This window comes from Pomacea canaliculata, linkage group LG9 (assembly GCF_003073045.1).
Source record: "Pomacea canaliculata isolate SZHN2017 linkage group LG9, ASM307304v1, whole genome shotgun sequence".
Taxonomy (NCBI): domain Eukaryota; kingdom Metazoa; phylum Mollusca; class Gastropoda; order Architaenioglossa; family Ampullariidae; genus Pomacea; species Pomacea canaliculata.
The window spans coordinates 26,849,839-26,872,763 of NC_037598.1; the positions used below are offsets into that span (position 1 = coordinate 26,849,839).

Consider the following 22,925-nt stretch of genomic DNA (forward strand, 5'->3'; position numbering starts at 1 on the left):
GTTAGGGTTAGGGTTAGGGTTAGGGTTTAGGGTTAGGGGTAGGGGTTAGGGGTTAGGGTTAGGGTTAGGGTTAGGGTTAGCATAAGGGAACATGTCCAAGTTGTCTCAGCACCAGTTAATTTGCCACTTTTTCAGTCTCTACAGCTTTCAACCCCAGTAATCCAACTGTTGAAAGTGTTTGGTGGTATTTTTGTTGTAAAGACTGCATGGCTTTATTTTTTCAGTCTGCATATGGAGAGATGGGACTGATATTTCATGATCAGTTTCGGGGAGATGTCATTGGTATTCTCTGGAAACCAGGAGTAATGGAGGAGAAAGAATTCAAGGTACTGGCGAGCAGCCTAGTCAGTCTGGTTGGAAAACAAATAAAATCATCTTTAGTTAGAATTTCAAGCTCCATGGCTGTTATAAATGAAGGCAGATATGCAATACTTTGTAATGGAAGTGTCAGGGTTAATGCCCTTGTTGACAGTGGCATTCCTTTCTGATGTCTTAGACTTAGATGACCATCATTTTTGGTTCAGAAACATGCAGTGTGATTCTTCCTTAAGATGTCAGTTTTCTTTGGTCGCTTTTCTCTAGGTGCCTAATATGACTGCCAGAAAGCCTGCAATTTCTGAGTCTTCAGACATTGCATTGACACTCAACCTTGAAGCCATAGCAGATGATATCCGAGTTCTGGGAGGAGACCTTGTTTCAAGAGTGGATGTCAAAGTCAAGAACAGGTGCTCATGAATGTGATCTGCTTGGTCACTATTTGGACTTTAATATCTCATACAGCCTTGAAAAGATGGCATTTTGTGGGTTGTATGCATTTTTGCACCAGGTGTATATATATATCAGCTGCAATATAACAACTTTCAATGTCCATCAGCAGTTTTACCTACAGTAACCATGTCTAGCTTTAAATGACTAAAGAAAATAAACAGAACAGCTATGTAGAGATATTAAGTTGTTTTTTCTTTTACCTGAGAATGTGAACTCCTTTGCAGATCAGACTGTTGCTGCAGGCAGCACAATGTTAAGTCATATTTTTTGCTATACTAATGACCCAGCATTGTACATTTCATCGTAACTGCCCTATTTGCAGCATTGATGTTTTATGTAAGAATGTTTCTGAATATTTGTAACACCACATTGCATCTTGTGTGTTCCCCTTCCTCACTTGCTACTGTAGCCGGACTGAAGATGTTCCTCGCTCAGGCTAACACTGCGGCCCCTAGCGCCAAATCAGTCCCTTCCTCTTTGGTGTTCCAGGGAATGGGAGGGAAGTTCCCGAGAAGAATTTTCTGCTAAAATTCTGGCTCTCATTCGTCTGGTGCGTTGTCTAATCTATACCTTCTGTTGTGTTTTTTTTTTTCATTTACTACACACCCGCACTCAGCCTGCCTTGGAATCCACAATAGACCCTGCCTTTTCCCAGACAAAAGTGTTTTCTTCAGTGCATCCTTCAACCCCATGTATATTCTCTGCTGTGTCACAATCTTGGACAACACAAATCTTTTTTGGTCAGTAGTACATGTTTACCTCATTCACATGACAAGGACATACCTATAACACGATAGCATTCGTTCAGACTGACACACACGGGTAAATAAGTTCAAAGACATAGATTTATTTAAACATGCAACTACTGTATTCTAACCTACCTAGTCTACTGAAACCTAGCACATAGCTTCCTGTGGTGGGGAAAGAGGGTGCTTAGTGACGCAAGCTGCTTTCCAGTGGGACCAAAGCACCTTGTGGCAAAATGGTACTTCTCGCGTACTCAGGGTGCTTTTACTTAGAGGGAATGGTTGAGTGACGCGAGCCGCTTTCCAGTGGGGTAAATGTACATGAGGACAGGGCTGCAGATATTTTCTTAACGACCAGTTTGACACACAATGCCTTTGACTTGTTGCCACAATCTTGTCATGCATTTAAGATTGTGGCACATGAAGCCTTGTGAATTTTTTGTGAATGAAATGTTTGGTGTGAATGGCATGGTGATTAAAAGATGTATTACCTACAGAAGTTGTGAAAAGCTTTGTCATCACTCTGTCAGAGTAATAGCAATAGGTAAACTGCAGCTTAGTCTCCCATGGTTTATGTTGTCACTATTTGCTGATTTAGTACAGTACCACCTCAGTGAATTAATTACTGCACAAAGCTTGATGTAGTTCTCTGTAACGTAAGGAACAGCTAAGCAAAAAAAAAAAAAAAGAGATGTCGCCGGACTGACCGACCCCTCGCTAACACTCTATACCAGGGGCGGGCAACTTCTCCGGTCGGCGGGCCGGATATGGGGAAATGAAGTCCTTGGCGGGCCAGATTACTGGATCAATACCTTAATCGCGTATTTATCTACCTATGCAAGCAGTAAATCGTGTTTAATGTAAACTCGTAAACTTTAATTTTAAAGCATAGAGACCGAAAACAGTATTTAATGATGTTAACGTAATGTACATCAACAGCTGCTGAAGTCGATGAGACAGCTGCGGTCGATCAAAGTTGTCAACAAGTTGCTTGAACTCTGGCTGCATGTCGGACATAGAAATCCTCAGTAACGACTGCACGTGAACATCAGTTAGACTGGAACGCAGATTTGTCTTCTTAATGTTCATGGTCGAAAATGTTTGCTCACAAGTGTATGTAGACCCGAACAGAACAAGTAGTTTCATGTCATCTTTCTCAGGTTTGCAAATTGGACTCGTTCAGTGACGCATAAAATTTGTCAATGCTTTCAGACTGGAATTTCTCTTTCAGGGTAGAGTCACACTGCAGGTCAATCAATTCCAGCTGTAGAGCATCCGGCACCTTTTCAAAGTCAGTTGTAAACGGGGATGACAAGATATCAAACTCAGCAGCAAGTTTCTGGAAGTCCGCAAAACGACGAGCAAATTCATTGTCTAGTGTAGATATCATATTGGTGTATTTGTCAGTTGACATCATCTGGGGTGCCATAGTCTCCAGTGTTGGAAAGTGTATTGTGATATTCTGACAAATTCACCATCACTGAACGATTTGCTGTGCTTGGCAATGTTGTATGAGACCACAAAGCTGGCATGAGTAGCAGCTTTCTGGGCTACTTTGGCTTTTACGAATACATTCTGCTGCTTTACAAATTTTCTGTCCAGTTCTGTTGCTCTTGTTTGCCGTTGCGCTGCTGATAAAGTCCTGCCATAACCTGCCTTAGCCTGCATGGTTCGTCGCATCATGGCGGCTAACATTGTACTCTTTCATCACGGCAACACTTTCACTGCACAACAAACATACTGCTTTCTTGCCGACTTCTAAATCTAATTCTAACTGAAAACAAAGAATCAAAAAAAAAAAAAACAAAAAACAAAGAAAACAAAGAACCAAAAAATAACTAACAGTCACTATTATTCGACGCAGTAAGCAAGTAAATAGTAGTGGGGGATTGCGGCAGAATGTGACCGCGGGCCACATTTTCATGTACGACCAGAAACAGTCTGCGGGCCAGTCAAAATCCCGTCGCGGGCCGTATGTTACCCACCCCTGCTCTATACCTTAGCTTAGCGCCAAATCAGTCCGTTCCTCTTTGTTGTTCCAGGGAAGAGGGCGGAAATTCCCAATGAGAATTTTCCTCTAAAAATTCTAGCTTTCGTTAGTCGAGTGCGTTGTCTAGTCTTTTACCTCGCGTTGTGATCTTTGTTTTACCTATCCTTATCCATTACGCACCCGAACTCAGCCGACCTTGGAGTCCACAAAAGACCCTGCTTTACTTTCTCTCAGTGTCTTGTCTTCGGTGCATCAACTCCGCCGGACCTTCTCATGTGTTCTCTCTCTGCTGCTGTATCACAACTACACCATGGACTACTTGTACCGGACAGCTTGGGCACTACGTCACCCGCTACTTGTACCGGACATCTTGGGCACTACGTCACCCGCTACTTGTACTGGACAGCTTGGGCACTACGTCACCTGCTATTTGTGCAGGACAGCTTGGGCACTACGTCACCTGCTGTTGCTGTCCGTCTCCTGCGACCATGCGTGGGGTGGGAGGGGATGCGGGGTGGAGGGACCAAGTGCTGTCAGCGGTACCCGCTGACCTAAACAAGCTCCCGCTACAGAGATATGCATAGTTACAGAACATGACATCCACTCAGCTTCAGAAGAAAGTTACTGGAGTCAATATTACTAGGTGCAAAACTAAACAGCCTTTGCAAAGTCAGATTCAAGAAAAGTGATGTTTTGATGAAGAAGAGATGTTCCAACGGGATCTTTATTTGGTTCCTCTATCTTGTGGCTACAAACATCAAACTGCAAGGAAAGGTAAAAATCATGACATGTCTTCTTCTTCTTCTTCTTCGTCGTTCACTCAAATGGACACGCCTGCCTCCTGCACAAATGATGCTGTGCGCCGCAGGTCCTCCAGGCTGCCGTGTAGCTTCCTCAATACTGGCGTCTCATCAGTCCAAATGCGGTGCCTGAGTTCTTCGTGCATGGGACATTCTTGCAGTAGATGTGCTGTTGTCTGACTGCCTGTCTGGCACGGGCACTGGTCTGTCTGGCCGATCCGGAGCTTGGTGTATAGATGGTGATTGAGACGGTTGTGGCCTGTCCTCAGCCTGAAAATAATGACCTGCTCAGCTCTTGTAAGCAGGTAGTATGGGTCGTTTCGGTTGAAACGTGGGTGCTGCTGCAGCCACTTGTTGTGCTGTTTGGCCTTAATGATGGTTTTGACTTCACTGTAGGTGGTGGACCTGTCTTGCTGCTCTTTTGTGGATCCTTCCTTGGCAAGAGTGTCTGCGGCTTCGTTGCCAAAAACCCCACAGTGGGAGGGAATCCACTGTAAGACGACTGTGCAGTCTCCGCATAAGGAGGAGAGAGCAGTGGACAGGTCGTTCAGTTTCTTGTCTCTGGCAGTCTGTAAGGCCTGCAGAACAGACAGTGCGTCCGTAAAGAAGACGACGTTGTTGGAGGTGTCTGGACTGTTTTCAACGTGGGTGGCACCGGTCTGAATGGCAACTGCTTCAGCCTTGAAGTTGGTGGAGTAGAGGCCGGTTGCGAGAGAAAGACGGTCTTCTCTTCCTCCTGGGTACCGGATGTAAATTCCGGCGCCACCATTCCTCACGGCTTGTTCAGCTGACCAAATCATGACATGTTATGTAATTAATTTACGTTCCCAGTTCTCCCATTGCCCGAGGTTCATAATGCTTTCACTATCCTGACATCTATGTTCCTTACCCCTTTCTGATGTTTGTAGGCCTATATCTTGATAATAAGGCAGTTTTCACCTAGATTTGGGAAAATGGATTGTTTTCATGATGGAGTCATGTGATATGCATGCTGTGAGCAATCATTGCATGCAGCAGGCAAACAACATTGAATGTTGCCTCTAGCACAGGGGTGGGCAGAGCAGCCTACTAAGAAAAATATTGGAAAATCCCATCTTTAACAGTCCATTTTAAAAATGGCTACTTTTTAAAAACTACAGTCAAATCTCCCTACTATGCCACCTACCGGGACCGAGCAAAAGTGGCATAGTAGCGAGAGTGGCATAGTAGAGAGGGTTCGTAAAAACGGGTTTATTTGTTCAAGTTACCCGTCAGTCCAAAGCAGGGGTGGGCAATTAATTTTCCCAAGGGGCCGCATGAGAAATTGGGATGGTTTTAGTGGGCCGGACTAATATAGCTAACTCAGTTTTACCTAATACTGTATGTATAGTATATATACTGGCGGGCGGGCCGGTCAGAGACAGGAGTCCTTTGCCCAGGTCTGGTCCAAAGCTCTCAAGAATCGTCGGCTTCGCTAGCTGTCTCCTCTCATTCTCCCCCTCACCTCTTCATCCTCCACCCCTTCCAACCACATCCGCGCACCTGCATCCTGTCGCTAGTCGACCCCCTCACACCTTCCCTCTGTCACGTGGCTGTCACCCGGCCAGCGACCACCCCCCCCCACATTGCCAGCCTCCACCCTCCCTGTGTGCGTGCTATGTTCCATCCCACCTAACTGCGATGTCCCACACTACCATACAGTATAGTAATCGAGCACTGCACGGAATTTCACAACTTGTGTCTTTTAACAGTCACAAAAAAGTGGCATAGTAGCGAGAGTAGGGGTGGCATAGTAAATTTTTTTTTACATTGAATTTATAGTCGGGACCGAGCAAAAGTGGCATAATACCGAGAGTGGCATAGTAGAGGGGTGGCATAGTAAGGAGATTTGACTGTATTTCATGATTTTATTATCAATAGGAGAAAAATACGGTTTCCAAAATAAGATTTAATCATAGAAATAATAAAAAAAAATCATCGATTACTGAGGCAGTTTTAAATACAGGGTGTCCAAAAAGTTTCGCCTGATTTTATATTGATAACGAATGTAGATTTTTCTGACATTCACCGAGTTATTGCCGAAAAATTTGGCACAATTGATGTGGAACGGTGCCAAAAGGTTTGTCGTAGTGTTGCATCACGATTGGTTTCTTGGATTGAACATAACGGAGAACAATTTGAATCATTCCGTTAGTATTAATTTTTATCATTGTTGCATCTTTGGTTCATTCATAGTTATCATTGTGCTTGTAGTTCTCATTAATCGTTCAATAAAATTCATTGAAAGCATATGTTTATCTTATAAAATCGGGTGAGACTTTTTGGACACCCTGTATTTAAACCAATTACTTGTGAAATGCAGTCAGGCTACATTATAGTAATACAATGTGAAAAGTGAGAGTTCAGACCCTGCTAATGCTGTGTATAAGTGCATACGTGTAAGAATGTTGATTTGTAAATTGTAAAGACTGAATTACCAAATTACTGGCTTGCATAATGGACAGACCTATCGTAGACTTGCAAAATTTTCAGCATAAGGAATTAGACTTGCCCCCTCCCCCCCAACAAAAACTTTACACGCAAAGACATTGTGTATAAAATGTAAAAACGTGCTGCAACATTTTGCTATTTGATTTTTTTTTTTAATTTATAGGGGAAGCTACTTGTCTGAATTATAACTGAATACCATTGTCTGAATATACTTTCCTCACACAAACTAAGAGGGATATATATCAGGATTTTTCAAACTTAATAAAGTACATCTAGATCTGCCATTCTGTTTCATTAAAATAAAAGTGCCTGGGCATATGTGTAAAAGGTGAGTGAATGGTGATTTTTTAAAAAAAAAGCCAATGTGACAATGTACAAACTCAAAGTAAACAGTTGACAAACGGTCAAACCTGAATGGTAACCCTTAAAGCTAAACTTTTTTCAGGAGGTGGTGGTGGTGGGTGTTTTACATGCTAACATGAATAGTACTGTATTGACACAAGCACACAAATGCAAAGATTACATGTACACACAGTTACATGTTAATTTTACATGTTAAGTTTTGTATTATTTTGTTGTTGCTCCCCCTCCAAAAAGGACAATGGCCCCTTGAATAAACTACTTATGACTATGACTTATGTTAATTTTACCGATGATTTCTTCCTTTCGGTCTTAAAATGCATTCAGAGGATTCTCTCCCTTCAGCTAGCATTTCACTTTACATTCATTTCAACAGTGCATGGATCTCACAATGCTCTCCTCATTGTGCATTTAACAGATCTGACAAAGCTCGACACAACTGTGCTTCCTAATAGTTTTAGTTTATTGCAGTGGAAACTTGCTCTCAATGGCATGCTGACAGTGATCAGTTATATGTAAGACAACAAGCAGCAAATCTGGAGGCATCTACCCATAGCAGCAACAAGATATTTCTACCTAGTCCTTTTACCATGTAGATTGGTCTATGAATTTTGTGCCAGCTCTATCGAAATGGGTTAGAGATGCTGAGTATTTTTCAGAAAGGAAGAAAAGACTATAGCTCTGACACATCTGTACATTTCTATGTATTCTCTTACAATGCAATAAACATTCATGACATTGCTAAAGAAATTGTTTACAGATATTTACTGCATCACTATTATCATCTTTCTGCACTTTTTACCCCTCTTTAGTTATTTTTACATTCAGTTGAAACTGTAACTCTATAGAGCAGAGCATATGACACATACTGTCAGCTGTGTGTCAATATGCCAGTCGGAGTTCAAGGACAATGCCCTCCAACGTGAAGTCCCCAGCCTTCTTGGAGCAAAAGGTGTAGGTGCTGAAGCTTTCCACATGTTGTGCTTTATACATGGTGAACCACTTGCACTTAACTGGCCCTACTGATAGCTATTCTTTGCAGTTCTGTTTTGTATTAATTTTTAATACTCTATCACTAGAATCGCATCAATTTTAGGCAACAACCGGCATGTGGATGTCTGCCTTCTCACTAGATCTGACTACAAATTAACCCTCTAACACTGCAAAAAAATCTCATCCCTCTCTTGATGCAGTGAATACAGAATAGTTTTTTTTTGTGGACCACTGTTTCGACCTTGACATATTGACTGCCAGCTGGGTTACTCTGCAAGCAGTGTGTAGTACTTGGCCTGTACTCTTAGTTATCAGGAGTTTTATATACTGCGGATCACTTGTTTACTGTGGAAATGATGGCCAGCGCATCATATGATGGAGCTCATATGCAGGCAGACCTGAGCATTGTAGTCTTGATCATGTAACCATGTGTTGTAGACAGGATCACATGTTGTGTGGCCCATCATATGCTGGAAGTCTTGTTCACTGTGGAGCAGGTCCTTCTATTGTACTCAGCATAAAACGCTCAATAGCCTGTTGTGCTGTTGCAACACATGAAGGTAGAAAATGAATGTCAGATCAACATCCTTCATTGAACAATTGTTAATTTAACTTTAATTAATACTTGTTTGTGTACTAATGTGGTAGTGGTTTTACAATCACATTTGTTGAGTTTAGTATAGAGCATATATTACTGCATCATAAATATTTTGCTACTTTTGATAATAGTGTTTTTGACGCTGGATAATTTCACACATTGCATAAAACACTAATTTCTTAAATATCTTAATAGGATTTACTAACATTTTGGTTTTTGCGTTTGCCGTGTGCCATACTCCACAAACCGTACTTCCTTGTGTTTGTGCTATTTTGGAGAAAGGTTTTTTAAAATTGCCACCAAAGCCACAGGCTCGCTTAGAAATTTAAATAATGAAAATACCCGCTATTTAACTGAACTATTTCAAAGCCATCAGGAATTGTGGGAGCCTCGGAGAACACAATATCGCAACAGACAGTTGAAAATGAGTCTTTGGGTTTTCATACAATTGTTTTTCTCGTCAACTACAGGGATCGAGTGCACAGGTATGCTCTTATTTTAAACGATGATCGCTGTATCATTTAACTCCAAGTTTTTCCTTGGCATGCTAGTTCTGTAACTGTTTATTGTGAAATGAGTGTCAATGCAAGGAATTATAATAAATAATCAGCTGATATGGACCGCGTGCGCACAATGTGACTATTATTGTTTTTGGTTGCTGTTATTAAAAAAATAAAAATCAGCTACTGAAATTACAATCTGCTGAATATAAACAGATTTTGACATGACTAGAAAACTAAATTTATCTAATTGTTTTCATAAAAAAATTAAAGGTACATCATAAAGCACAACATTCAACACATCAAATGCAGAGCCGTGTATTCAACGGTAATCACAAATGAGACGCACAACATTAATTTAGGCAGCTGGTTATTTATTTAATAAGATTGTACTACTATATGTTGTAGTTGCCCATATCCAAGCAAAGGTAGCCAGTCTCCAAAACACATTTTCAAGGGAAATGCGTAAAATAAAACCAAAGCTTTTCGCCAGGTGAGATTGCGCATATTTGTAGTCTGCTTTGCGATGTACGGCTCTATACTTGCAAGTAGCATCTGAAATTGCTGCGGATCCATTCTCACAAAGTTGCTGTAATAGTCTGAATCCTCAGCACTCAGTTCCCGCATCAGATCATCGTAGGCGCCTTGCTGGGCTCTTCTTTAATCCAAGTTTGCCCATGTGGCATCGCAAGTGGAGAAACTGTTTTTGAAACCTCTCCAGTTTTTCGCCCATCTGCATGCAGGCTGTCAGTGCTGCGAACATGTTAAAATGCAGGAGACTCCATCGCTTGCACAGAAAGCACATGGCATAACACCACCTCGAAAAACTGGAGAGGTAAGTTGGTGGAGTTTGTGTTCTCGCCGTTCATGTCTCATTACAGCATAGCCAATAGTACAAAACCCCAATGTGCCTGTTGATCTGTTACAATTCATTGAATGACGCATCGCCCTAGTGTATAATGGTTACCTATGCACTTACCAAAGACAACGCGAACATTTTTACTTTGAGCTTTTTGTATCTTGTCAGCAGCTAAGAAGACTCAACAAGTGCCAGCAAACTGCCCTTTTTGTTTTTGCATTCAGTTCCAACTGCCTGTTCCTGCTGGCATTCAGTACAAATTGTTGGTATTCTGCTTTCATTTCTTTCAAAGCATGTTTCTGCCTATTTCTCTAGCTTTTCTTCCCCTATATCCCAACTAGATAACTTTGGGCTTTGTTTGGCTAGCGCATGAACCAAAACAATAACACACAATCACCAGCTTGATAGTTATATTGCCTCAAACAATAACATACAGTCCCCATCTTGTTAACTCTGGTCCTGAAAGTAGTGGAACTCATTCTTTTTTATGTCTGGCATTTGCTCACAGTTGAGTCTTTGATATAAGAATTAAAAACTCATTAAAAATCTCATACCTAAGCACTAGTTATAAACACAGTTTACTGCAACTATCCTGTTCTCACTCTTCTTTCTCTTGACTGGTCTGTCCTTTTGATGTCCCTTCATTACTTTCTAACTCTTTGTCATTAATGTTACCTCTATGTCTTCACTGTCTTTTATGCCTCATCATTGTTGTCCATCTTTATGTTCCTTTATGCACTACATATAGGAAGACATCAAGATAATCTCCTGATTAGAAGTCCTGTAAATAGGAAATTTCTTACGCTACAAGAAAAGTAATGCTTGCCTTAATCCTTGGAGGTAAGGTTGGAACTCAACCTCCATAATCTGACAGTACAACTTACCTGCCCTGTTGCCTTGGGCTACAGAGAGATCAAAGGCCGTAAGCTGATCCTCATTAGTTGCTGTAAGGTCTGCCCCAAACTCTAGCAAAGATGTAATACACGCTGCATGGTTGTTGTAGGCTGCATAAATAAGGGCTGTGCCTCCACTCTATGATGGACACACAATGTTAGAGGAACATTGACCCATGTGTTTTCCAATACAAATCCAAGTTAATGAAACATTGGTATTTATTAAAAGATGTCATTTTACTGGTTTACTGTAAGATATGCATTTGATGGGTATAAAACATCAAAATATTAAACTATACATGTATAATAACTCCGCCTGGAAACCACCCGGGTAACCTGCCACTCCCAAGCCCGGATAAAGGAGGAGGGTTGGTCATGGGGCTAGCAACCCCACCCTGTAAAATTAAAAAAAGCCACAGAAAACGCAAACACATTAACTGCACAACTAGAGCCTGGACAGGAAGATCCCTCTTTGAAAGGGCTTATGATGCGTGCTGGCAAAAGCCCTCGGGAAGCAAGCTCACCGACCCATCTTCTCGTCCCAACTGGAAAGGGATGCCCAGAACCAGGTCTGATGGCGGGGTGTGGTTGCGGCCCTATGCTCCACTGGGAGCAAATAGGACCAAGAAGAAATACATATATAATATAAAGCTTTTGTTTGCAGTGACTTAATATCACTACTTGTTTCACATCAAGAAAAGATCTCGATGGCCTACAGTTAATTCACTTATTATGAATTTCACATGGTAAGTTCTATCTGCTGTTTGTTGTCAGTCTACACCACTCTCTTGTTTGTGCATAGGTTGTCTCTGCATCACTCGTGTGTTTCTCTGTAGTCACTGCAGTCATTACAGCCTGACCCAGTGGTCAGTACAGTCTGAGAGTTGTCAGTACATCCCAACAAAGTGGTCAGCACAGCCTAACACTGCTATCAGGACCAACAAGGTGGTCAGCACAGCCCAAAAGGTGTGGTGGTTTTTTGAAGCGGCCTCTTAACACACCCCATCTGAGTTAGTCAAGTGACTGTCTTCAGCTCTTAGCTCAGTTGATAAGAAACATCATAGAAGACAATGAAATGACTGTTTTAGAAAATATGCAAAAGAAATTTCTCAGCCAAAAATGTGTGAAAGAAAAAATTGCATGCAGCATGCAAACAACACCTCATCTGCATAGTTGACATCAATTCCCATGGTCAAGAGAAACTTGACAATTTCACAGAAACCATAGCATGAAGCCAGCAGTAACGGTGTTTCGCCCTGATTTCCTCCTAAAGAAATGTCTGCACCGTTCTTCACCAGAAATTCAACGGTGGCCAGCTGACCATTGGCACAGGCCCAGTGCAGAGCCGTGAGACCATTTTCGTCAACACTGTTGATGTCAATTCCTGTAGAAACAAGTTGATTTTAAAGCTGTTTTAAAAAAAAGTTACCTCCTGGAGCTGTCATTCCTGTCAAGAAATGCTTGCCATTAGCTTCAGTCACACAGCTTTCGATATAATAATCTAAACTGCTCTATATACTGGCAGAACATTTGTATATCCATAACCTTCAGCAACAAAGCCTATACACATCAATATATGGGCAGTTAGAACATTTCTATAAACAAAAAAATCACAACCACTTAAAATACTTTTATTACCACTGTTAGGCATCTGTAAAAGAATGAAGCCTAGGAGACTCCACAGACACCATTTGTCACAAACCTCCTGCGATGTATTTTTTTAAAATGTTTTTTTTTTAATTAGGAAAAGTAATTGTCTGGGTGAGGTGGTAAAGAAAGATTGTTTTGTTCTTAGTTCGAACAAAGGAAAGAGTGTGGTAGTGTTTTGGATGTGTGTAGGTGATTGGGGTTTTTCCTTGACGGGAGCGGGGAGAAGGAACAGTCGCCTCTGTCAGTGCGTCCGGAGCGGATGGTTTTTGTAACCAGTCTTGACGGACTGGGTGTTGTTGTAGACCTGAGTACAAATCCTGAACAGATTTGTATTGTATTTTACAAGTCCTGAACCGACTTGAAGTTACCAGATTTTTTTGTATTTTGTTAACATTGAACCTATTGAGGTGAGTGTGAATCTTTGTTGATTTTTTAGTGAATGTGTATTTCTGTATTGGATGAGTGTGATATATTTGTGTATATTTTATGAATATGTTTGAATCTGCATTTATCTAAAGAATGGTTTTGTTTTTTCTCTCCAGGTTTTCTTTTGGATTTCCTTTTGGATTTCTTTTGTTTTCTGTTTGTTCCTATTCTTCGTATCCGCCTGGGGTTCCTGACCAGCGCTGAGTTGGATATAACTTCAAGAAGTGGAAACTTTGTGTACTTTTCACGTGGATATATGGTGTATGCCAGAAGCGAAAACATTGTACTGTTTCAAGTGAGACTTTGTGAGGAACTGTACTGTCGGCAAGAAGATTGAATACTTTTGAAACTTAGGAAGAAACAAGTGTTCGAACTGTGGGGTTGGGATATTAGGAATTGTTTTGTGTTGTGTTTCTCTTTTGATTTTTAAATTATATTTTTAAATTTTAAATTGTTGTCTGTGTTTTGATTTTATTTATATTCCTCGTCTGAAAGGCGCTGTAGAGTGCAGGTGACACCATTGCACAAAACTGAATTTGATGAACTTGTGGTTCTGTCAAATGTCTTTCCTCTTTGATTTCCTACTACACCCCCACTCCATCCCACACCTTAATAACCCGATCTAAATGTATCCAATGTTTTGTAAATCTTACCATCATGTAATTCTTGTTGCAGTATGACTACCTCCCCTTGTGCCGCCATCTGGTGGATTGTTAGAGCTGAAAATAAACTAAACGTGATGAAAAGTACACCTTTAAATGAGTGAGACTGTCATCAAGTTTATTTAAACACAATGAAATGATCTACAACCTTTCCATGGCAAGTGAAAAAGCCATCAGTACTATGTAATGTATTTATCACATTAATACTTACTTGACAGAAATGACAGTTGCCAAGCAATGGGAAAATGAGTTCATCTAAGGTGACCAGACGTTTCGGGGGCGAAAGCGGGAAACGTGCCGATGATGGTGTCGTCACCGTCAAAAAACGCTGAAAAAAGTGATTTTTGAAGACAACCGGGACATTTGATGGACTTGCCAGAAGGCCAGAAAGCGGGACATTGGGCGTCCCGCCCGATGAGCAGGCGGGACACGAGGTCAAAAGCGGGACGTCTGATCACCTTAGTTCATCTAAACTACAACTTCTTTTTATTAGAATAACAGTTCCGACTTAGCAGCTGAGGACCCAGCTTAACAAAGTTGATCATTATCATTAATAGCTAGCACTGGTTTAAGCTTCCCCTCAATTAACAACATCTGGTTCACCATCCAGCTCAACAAATGACAGTTATTGGCTTTGTGGCTAATTCAACAGTTGACAATTACAGTAAAACCCCCTTATTAAGATTTTTCCTGCACTACGGATTTCCACCACAGTTCATTGCCATCATCCAGCAGCTGTATGAGGACTCGACATGCCAGGTGATCCACAACGGAAAGCTGACTGACCGCAGTGAGGACTGGAGTGAGGCAAGGTTGTATGATCTCGCTGACAATCTTCCTGATCGTCATAGACTGGATTATGAGAAGAACCTCTAACAGCAGTACAGGCGTTCAGTGGACCTTCGCCAGGCAACTTGAGGATCTCTACTTTGCAGATGACATCAGCCTGTTGTCCCACAAGCAGCAACACACACAGACAAAACTCACTCAGCTCACAGAAGAAGCAGCGATGACTGGCCTGAGCATCAACATCAAGAAGACGGAGGTAATGCAGGTGAACAACAAGCAAGAAGCCCTCCTACAACTACACGGAGAATGTATTACAGAGTCTGACCGTTTCACCTACCTTGGCAGATGAAGATGTAAGAAGCCGAATAAATAAAGCCAGGCTTGCATTCCACACCCTGCGACCTGCGTGGAACTCCAAGGCTTTATCTCTACACACTAAGATGTGCATCTTCAACGCAAATGTAAAGTCAGTCCTTCTATATGTGAGACATGGCGTGTGACAGACACCATCACCAACAAGATTCAGACATTCGTCAACAGATGTCTGCGCCGCATCCTCAACATCCGATTGCCCGAGAAGATCTCCAATACAGACCTGTGAGAGAGAACCAACCAAAAATCTGCCAGCCAAGACTTCAAGAACCTGAAGTGGTCACACCCTGTGAAAGCCAGCTAACCATTTACCAAGACAAGCTCTGGGCTGGAACTCAGAGGGCGGTGCAGGTTTGTGAGACCCAGAGAGATATAACTAGACGACCTTGACTTTGCAGACGATCTGGCACTCCTGTCCCACAGCCACCGACAGATGCAAGACAAGTCATCAGAGATCCAGTCAGCCTCGGCACAAGTGGGGCTACACATCCATAAGGGCAAGACCAAGATCCTGAAGGTCAACACTGACTGTGAAGAGCCAATCAGGTTGGATGGGGAGCCACTAGAAGAAGTCGACGCCTTTACCTACCTCGGGAGTGTGGTGGACAAACAGGGAGGGACAGACGCGGATGTAAAGACGAGGATTAGCAAGGCAAGAGGCGCATTCATACAGCTTAGAAGGGTCTGGAACTCCGGAACATAGACTACACGACAAAGATCCGTCTCTTCAACTCCAACGTCAAGTCAGTCCTACTATACGGAGCAGAGACGTGGAGGACGACCAAGGGCACAATGAAGAAGATCCAAACGTTTGTGAACCAGTGCCTGCGTAGAATCCTCAGAATTCACTGGCCAGAGAAAATACGCAACACCGACCTGTGGCAGAGAACAAAACAGCAGCCTATGGAGGAAGAAATCCTGCGGAGACGATGGGGTTGGCTAGGGCACACCCTACGGAAGCCAGCATCCAACGTCACGAGACAGTCGCTGACATGGAACCCTCAGGGAAAGAGAAAGCGAGGAAGGCCGAGATACACCTGGAGACGGGACCTCGCCGCCGACACCAAGCTCACCGGACTCGGATGGGGGCAGCTGGTGACGGTAGCCCAGGACAGGAGGCATTGGAGGACTGTAGTCGATGGCCTATGCACCAGGAGGGGCGAAAGGCCTAACTGAACTGACAGAGAGATATGCAGGAGATCAGTCCACAGTGAGGCAGAGGCAGCTGGCATGACATGGTACCAACTGGAAAGGGATGCCCAGCTCTATGCTCCACTGGGGTGAATAGGAACAAGAAGATCTTCCCTTCTACAACCTCTTAGTTCCAACCCAAAAATTTTTCACAGATTTGTTTTGCTGCATAAATGTCATCTCTGCTAAGTCTGCTAAGTCTACCTCTCAACCTGATTTAGAACCAACAGTTTGCACTCTACTATGGCCTTTGTTTTTTTAAGTTGTTTTTTTTGTGCAGAAGTTGCAGGTTGAAAAAAAATTTTGTACATTTTAAAATATACTGCTTCTGTTGGTTTCAGTCAGCACTGACAGTGGTACATGGAGATTGACCTTGCTGCTGTCTACTATATGAAAGGGGGTAGTTGATCTCATATGGTACTGCCAATCTTCTCAGCGGTGTGTGAGAGCTGAATTGTAATCTATGTTCTGAAAACATTTAAGTGGTCTCCTTGCATAAACTTACAGGCTTGCAGAAATCAAGTAAACTGATGCAGTATTTATGTAAAACACTTCTATTAATAGCTTCTTCTGTTTGTGTTTTATCAAGATATGCCCTTTGTCCCAATATCCCATCAAAACAAAACACTAAAAACCATCAACACCATAACACATTCACATCTGCTACACCAAACAATCATGATTGAGGCTTGTATATGATCTATCTTCATTCACATGGCCAAAACAATGAAGGACAGCCTCAACTTAATGGTTCTGCAGGATGGTGCACAGAATGAATGGAAGCTGATGAAACTCTTTTGACAGGATATGCCTGTCATGTAGAATTGCAGAAACTTTCAGAAGTGTCTGCCTGTTAGACAGTGTCTGAATGTGACTCAGGGCAATACCAATCACTTTTGAGCAGGTGTATACAAAATGATTCAACTGGTAAACTGGTGTAAGAACAATTTCAATATATCCCAGCATTCTCCCATTGAAGATAGTGTCCAGTTACATAAATGTGTTGACAATTCCCACCTTCTCATCATGTCGCTGTTCCTATTCTTTTTGAAAGGAGGTAAAACAAGACCATAAAATACTTTGCTGCTATCTTTGCTTGCAGTAGAAACACCTTGACAGTCACGCCCTTCTGAAATTCTGATCTGTCTGTGCTGAGAGGAATCCCACTAAACATGGTCCTTGGGCAGATAAAATCAGCCATAATGATGTTAATGCAGAGAAAATCGGTTGTTGTTTTATACTGCCAGCAGTGAAGCTGTGTGAAGACAATCTGTGAGATGCCACAAAGCAACATCTCAACCCACAGACTATAATCATCTTGTCTTGGTGACAAGCACTGTTCAGTTAAGGTGAAAGCCTGCACCCCCTACCTAGTCATGGTGACAAGCACTGTACAGTTGTGCTGGCAGCCTGCCCCTCTCCCCAAGTCTTGAATATATATATAACAGTTGAAACTCAATACCAGAATGTACCTTGTTCCAGAAAACTGTTTTGGTAACAAACATACTGATAACAAGAGCCATATTTTCATTATTTTTATGGGAATTATTCCTACTTTGTTCCAGCATACCTGACACATGCAGACCCTCTTTCTCTAAATAATATTTACTCACTAAGACTTCAGCACCTATGAACAATACCAGCATGAAGCGAAAGACAATAATAAGCAATTAGTTTATAATTAATTACCAAATAGAAGAAAGTTTTGGCTATTCAGGAAAATGCCATGATTTTGTTTAGGCAAGCGATGCAGATGATGCCTTTGTGGTGACTTTCGATCTGCTTGAACATCATATTTATTCAAAATTTTATTCTGTAGATGCAATTTGTTTACCATTCTCTTATAGTGGGATCTAGTGGTTCCAGTAATGGGATGGGATATTTAAACCTTGATTTTTTTATAACAGCAATTTGTTACTGCAGCTTCAAATACTGAGGTTTGAATGTAACAGGGCTTCTGCTTACGCAAAAAATTGCGTACAGTACGCATTAAAAGTTCGGAGGACCCCTTCAATTTTCGTCAATGGGGTCCTCTTCCAATTTGGGCGAAGAACAGGGACCCCTTAAAAATCTGAAGAAGGGGTCCCTGGGACCCCAATGAATTTAGCCTTAGCAGAAGCCCTGTGTAAGATACAAACAGCAGCCTTACTTGGATATATGGATGGAGTGGTGGTCTGGACATTACCCCTGCTCAGGTTTGTCATGACGGTGGAAGGCTGCAATAACAAGCACTACAATATAAAACTAAAAAGAAGATATAACCAGTCTGTTTACAAATAATAAAAGTTAACAGTCAAAGGCTAGAATAGCAAGCGCTGCAATACAAAATTAAAAAAAAGATACAACCAGTCTGTATCTGACTAATAAAAGTTGACAAGGTATAGTCAGTCCTAATGCAAATAAACAAGGTACAATAAATAACTAACACAAGTGAATAAGGTACATTCAGTTGCTATGTCTTACTGAAACAAGTTAACAAGCTGTATAATAAGGTGAACATATAGTACAGTACCTGTGTTTTATATTATACAAATTAACAAGAAGGTGGTGTTAAGTATAGAAAATACTGAATAAGTTAAGAAAATTGTTTTCTCACCAGCAAAAAATTTTGAGAACCTAACCTAACCTGACAACTGGCCTTATATAATATAAGTCTCCCTGAGAAAGAAGCTGAGAAGTCAGACTTAAGCTGTGTCCTAAAGACAGCCTTTGATGAAGTCTTTGGTTACTATATAGACATGCACATAGCATGAAGTTTCTTACCCGAAAAGGTGACTGGTTGATTTTGGAGGTCACATCAAAATGATCAGTGGAACGAGATCTAGACAAAGCCCCATGTAATGTGCGTGACCCACGTCCTGAACAAAACCAAACCCAAAGAACAGGAAAGTGAGGGTAAAACAACATCAAAAAATTACAACTGTAAAAAATGAACTCTCAAAGTAACAAACTTATGTCTCCATCTATGCACAACAACACAAGCACATGCCATTATACAGGGTGCACCAGGTGTTTAAGAAAACAACTTCAATGAGCCATAAATGCCCCAAACTTAAACCATCTATCTCTTTTTCTAGCCTCAGCATGGCAGCTTCCAATCTGACAATCCAGTCCTAATTCAATAGAACCATGTGATCCTGAGAGTGCGGTTACTGAATAAGCTCAAGTACTCCAAGGAGCCTGGCCAGGTCTTGTTTTTCCTCTGATTAAAATAATTTCAACCAAGACCCACAGTTATGTCTGCCCAAGTTCCAGTCGTCCTTACAGTTATGCACCCCAAGTTCCAATCATATTTGATAGTCATGGGAGTCATGAGCAATGACTGTCATCCCACTTCTTCCCTGATGGCTTTAAGGCTATGAGGAGGCTGTACACATTGTAGTAAGACTACTTGTTCCCACACAACCCATGTAGCCCAGGAGTGACTGGTGTAGAATACTTATGATCATGTGACCCCTAACATGTGGCCTCCTAGTGTTCCAGTTCTGAATCCTGTGGACTACTTAGTCTTGAACAGTGTTGAAAGGTAAACCAACCCTAGCCCAATAGTATCAATGACTTGCTGAAGGCTGCTGGCACCCACATTATGCAAGCATGAACGAGAACCACCTGATTCAGTCATAAAGTTACTTTGGAAACTGCATCAAGGTCATTATTAAGGCTAAAGATGATTTTATTGAATAACCTTTATTTTATAAATGTAACAACATTTATTCTTTTGTTATCTTTTATTTATTGTGCATAGTATGCTCTTGCATATAAATACATTGCACATGGAATGCAGAAAATGTATTGTTTTGCAGAAATGACAGCTCCAAGGTGGCATTTAGTAACAGGTGGAGCTGTGGGCCTTTACCGAGTAATAATCAAACCCCTCAAGGAAAGTAGACAGCCTAGTGATGTCCAAAATCAATAGCTTTATTTATGTCCAAATAATAGCTTTATTATTTTGACAAGCCAGTCAATAAAGTATGCATATATATATATTTAGACAGTTTTAAGCCCATCAATAAAATATACATGTATATTTAGTCATGTTTTAAGCCAGTCAATAAAGAATACATATATATTTAGACTGGATTGATGTTATGATTATTAGATGCTAATCTATAATGGATCAATGTTGTGATTCTTTGATGGTAATCTCTTTTGCATCAATGCTGTGATTATTTGATACTAATCTATGCTGGATTTGTCGTAATTATTAGATGGCAATGTATAGTGTATCAATGTTGTAAATTGTTAGATGCTAATCCATTCAGGGTTCCTGTTGTGATTATTTAATGTTAATATTTAATGTTAATCTATGCTGGGTCAATGTTGTGATCTATGCAGGTGATTGTCAATAATGTCTGTTTGATAACAAAATCTATAACCTAGTTTACCATCACTAAGGACTGTTTCGACTTCCAGGTCATCACTGTCCACAGGAGAGAAAATGCGAAGACCAGGTGGAGGTCCTCTTTTTGGTGGTGATGCTCCCTTTTGAGGTACATCACTTGTGCTGTGTCTTCTGCCACTTTCTTTGAATGATTCTTCTTCCTGGTGCTTCCCAGTGTCTGGTGATACACTCTCCTTGTGGTTAACACAAATTTTTAAGTATACACATTTTGAAGAAACAGATATACTATTTATAATAGTATTTACTATTAAAAAAAAACCCAACTAAATGCCATAAAAATGCACACAACTGTGAATAATTCTATGAAAACATTACTATGATAGACTTCCCACTTCTTTAACAATACCAAAGTCCAGTACAAAACTCATTGCCTGTAAGGAAAACATCTACCAAGATCCACTGAATAACAGTTTTTGCTGTTGCTGACTGTAGAGAGACTCTGAGACTAGGATGACAGAACAAGGATCTGTCAAGTACTTCAAGGGCTGTCCTGCTGTCTTTGAAGATAGAGACAGCCTAGGGTTCCTTCCAAAGGTGGAAAGGAACTGCTGTTTCTGCTTTGAAGCTGAAGCAAGGCACTCTTCCTGCAGCAGAGATGGACATGGTTTCTCCATCTATAAGATGCCACTGCCACTTTATGGGTGGCTTTATCTTCTGCTCCATCATTGTGGACATTTCACATGCATGATGAGCCTAGGTTGTCAGTCACAGGGATGGTGACATAGTAAGGGTCGTGAGACTTTCTGAAGGGCGATCTTTTGAAAAGACGCCAGGAATAGTGCGGCTAGTGATGAATCACCAGTTGGGCAAGCTGATATCTATATGGCTGTCATGTCCTTGAGGAAGTCGCAGTGCCGGGATCAGCTCTCATTGTGTTAGTGGTTGGTGCATGGGAGACTTGGCACGACAACTGCTGAATGCCGGAATAAAAACCAAGCCTCCTTCTATCTCTTTTACAGCTTCAATGCACGAATGACATATGCATGATAGAAAATAGGCACTGCTGCCGATGATATTTTATTGCATATCCTTAATATCATCTCCTCTCATCTCTGCCTGTGTAAGGGTCATGCTCTTTGATTGTTCTGGTGCTGTTGATGCTAAGGAACCGTGCTTTAAATGGCTCATAGACATTAGGCCATAAATCTGTAAAATGTTTGATACATACCATGTGCAGCTCAATTTTTTTGAAAGATAAAGAACTTGTTTCGAGGCCTTATTATTAACACTTATACATCCAGTGCTAAAGAAGCAATCGTCTATCAACTCATGTGTGATAAAATTGTGAAGAACTGTTCACTGAGACTCTCGGTATAAGCAAAGCTTTGCTTAGTGCGCCATGATGGAAAGGGAGATTACTCTTGCTTAGTGCGCCATGATGGAAGGGAGATTACTCTCGTTGCCTGTTGGAGGGTTAGCTGGGGGTCGGGTGGATCCCCAACGTACTAACCCTAACCCTATACATAACCGTTGGTGGCTCCCTGACTTGTATATTAATAGAAGTGTGTGGGAGGGTCAAGATAATGTATAGAGTAGCGGGAGCGCAGGTTCAGGACAGCATGTAACGCTGACAGCGCATTATTCAGTGGCGTAGGAAGATGTTCTGTGTTGGGGGGGCAAACTCCCTGTTGACAGTGAGCGGCGTTCGCACTCGCACATTACGTAAAAAAGGATGGGGGGTGGGTACTGCACGCACGCACGCACACAGTATCACAACACGCTGCTTTATTGTTAAAAGGCATAGCAGCATTAAATAAGAAAAAACAAATTAAAGAATGACTCCCCGGCTAACGCATTTCACAAGAAATGTGATAAACGTTATACATCATATAAATCATATTAATCAAGGTTGGCAAGTCAGTGTGCCAAAAAAACTGCGTCTTCGGTGATTTCTATTAATGAACTCCATTGCAATCTCGTCCAGATTAAGCAGATCAACCCTCTCTTTAAATACACGCATAATGAGACAGTTATTCAAGCGCGTTTGTGTCATGGAACTTCTCAGGTATGTTTTTGTTTGTTTTAAGGAAGAAAAACTGCTTGGAAAAACAAAGGTAAAGATTAATTAAGCCTACTCACCCAACGGCTCGTGACACGCTTTGTTCTATCTCACAACAAACGGGAGAAAATACGCTGGTTGCTGGAACCCTCTTCTAGACACCACGCCAGTTCCAGCGACAGTACACACAGCACGGGGCAAACCCCCGACTACTCCCAGAGACGGGCACAGGTCTCTCCACAACCGCAAAAACTCCTCTTCCGCCCCGCCGTCCTCCCAGTCCTGTGTGGCAGGTTTCTATAGGCTTCGAGAAACCTCCAGAACCTTTCCCTACCCACAGGGCCCAGCGTCCGCGAGATAAAACACGTTACAAAGAGACACAGCCCTATACCTGAACTTGGTGTCCGCACACCCTGGGAAAATAGCCCCATCCACCCCAAAGAGAATCAAAGAGACCA

At 41.6% G+C, this 22,925-nt stretch overlaps 1 protein-coding gene and 1 long non-coding RNA gene across 3 annotated transcripts; one reads left to right on the forward strand and one right to left on the reverse strand.

Annotated features, from left to right (window-relative positions):
- Positions 1–238: 238 nt before the first annotated feature.
- LOC112571457 lies at positions 239–945 on the forward strand. Its single transcript, XR_003100830.1, has 2 exons — positions 239–326; positions 583–945. It is a non-coding gene; the product is annotated as an uncharacterized LOC112571457 (long non-coding RNA).
- A 5,310-nt stretch (positions 946–6,255) lies between these two features.
- Positions 6,256–21,837, reverse strand: LOC112572405 (ankyrin repeat family A protein 2-like). Of its 2 annotated transcripts, none has more exons than XM_025252076.1 (8): positions 21,637–21,837; positions 20,452–20,638; positions 18,830–18,924; positions 18,216–18,282; positions 13,706–13,771; positions 12,137–12,360; positions 10,968–11,115; positions 6,256–8,668 (listed from the first exon to the last, which is right to left on the reverse strand). In XM_025252076.1, exons 1-8 carry the CDS (start codon positions 21,637–21,639, stop codon positions 8,610–8,612), a joined length of 849 nt encoding a protein of 282 aa, XP_025107861.1. In that variant the 5' UTR covers positions 21,640–21,837; the 3' UTR covers positions 6,256–8,609. The 2 variants fall into 2 exon arrangements, with proteins under 2 accessions (XP_025107861.1, XP_025107860.1); XM_025252075.1 differs by having other exon boundaries at positions 6,260–8,668; positions 20,452–20,641; positions 21,637–21,836.
- Positions 21,838–22,925: the final 1,088 nt, after the last annotated feature.

Coding starts and splice junctions, on each gene's coding strand:
- LOC112572405 (XM_025252075.1), bottom strand. Junction 18,925..20,451: donor CGAAACAGTCCTTAGTGATG/GTAAACTAGGTT, acceptor GGTTTTGTTCAG/GACGTGGGTCACGCACATTA. Junction 11,116..12,136: donor ATGTCAACTATGCAGATGAG/GTGTTGTTTGCA, acceptor TGTCCATCATAG/AGTGGAGGCACAGCCCTTAT.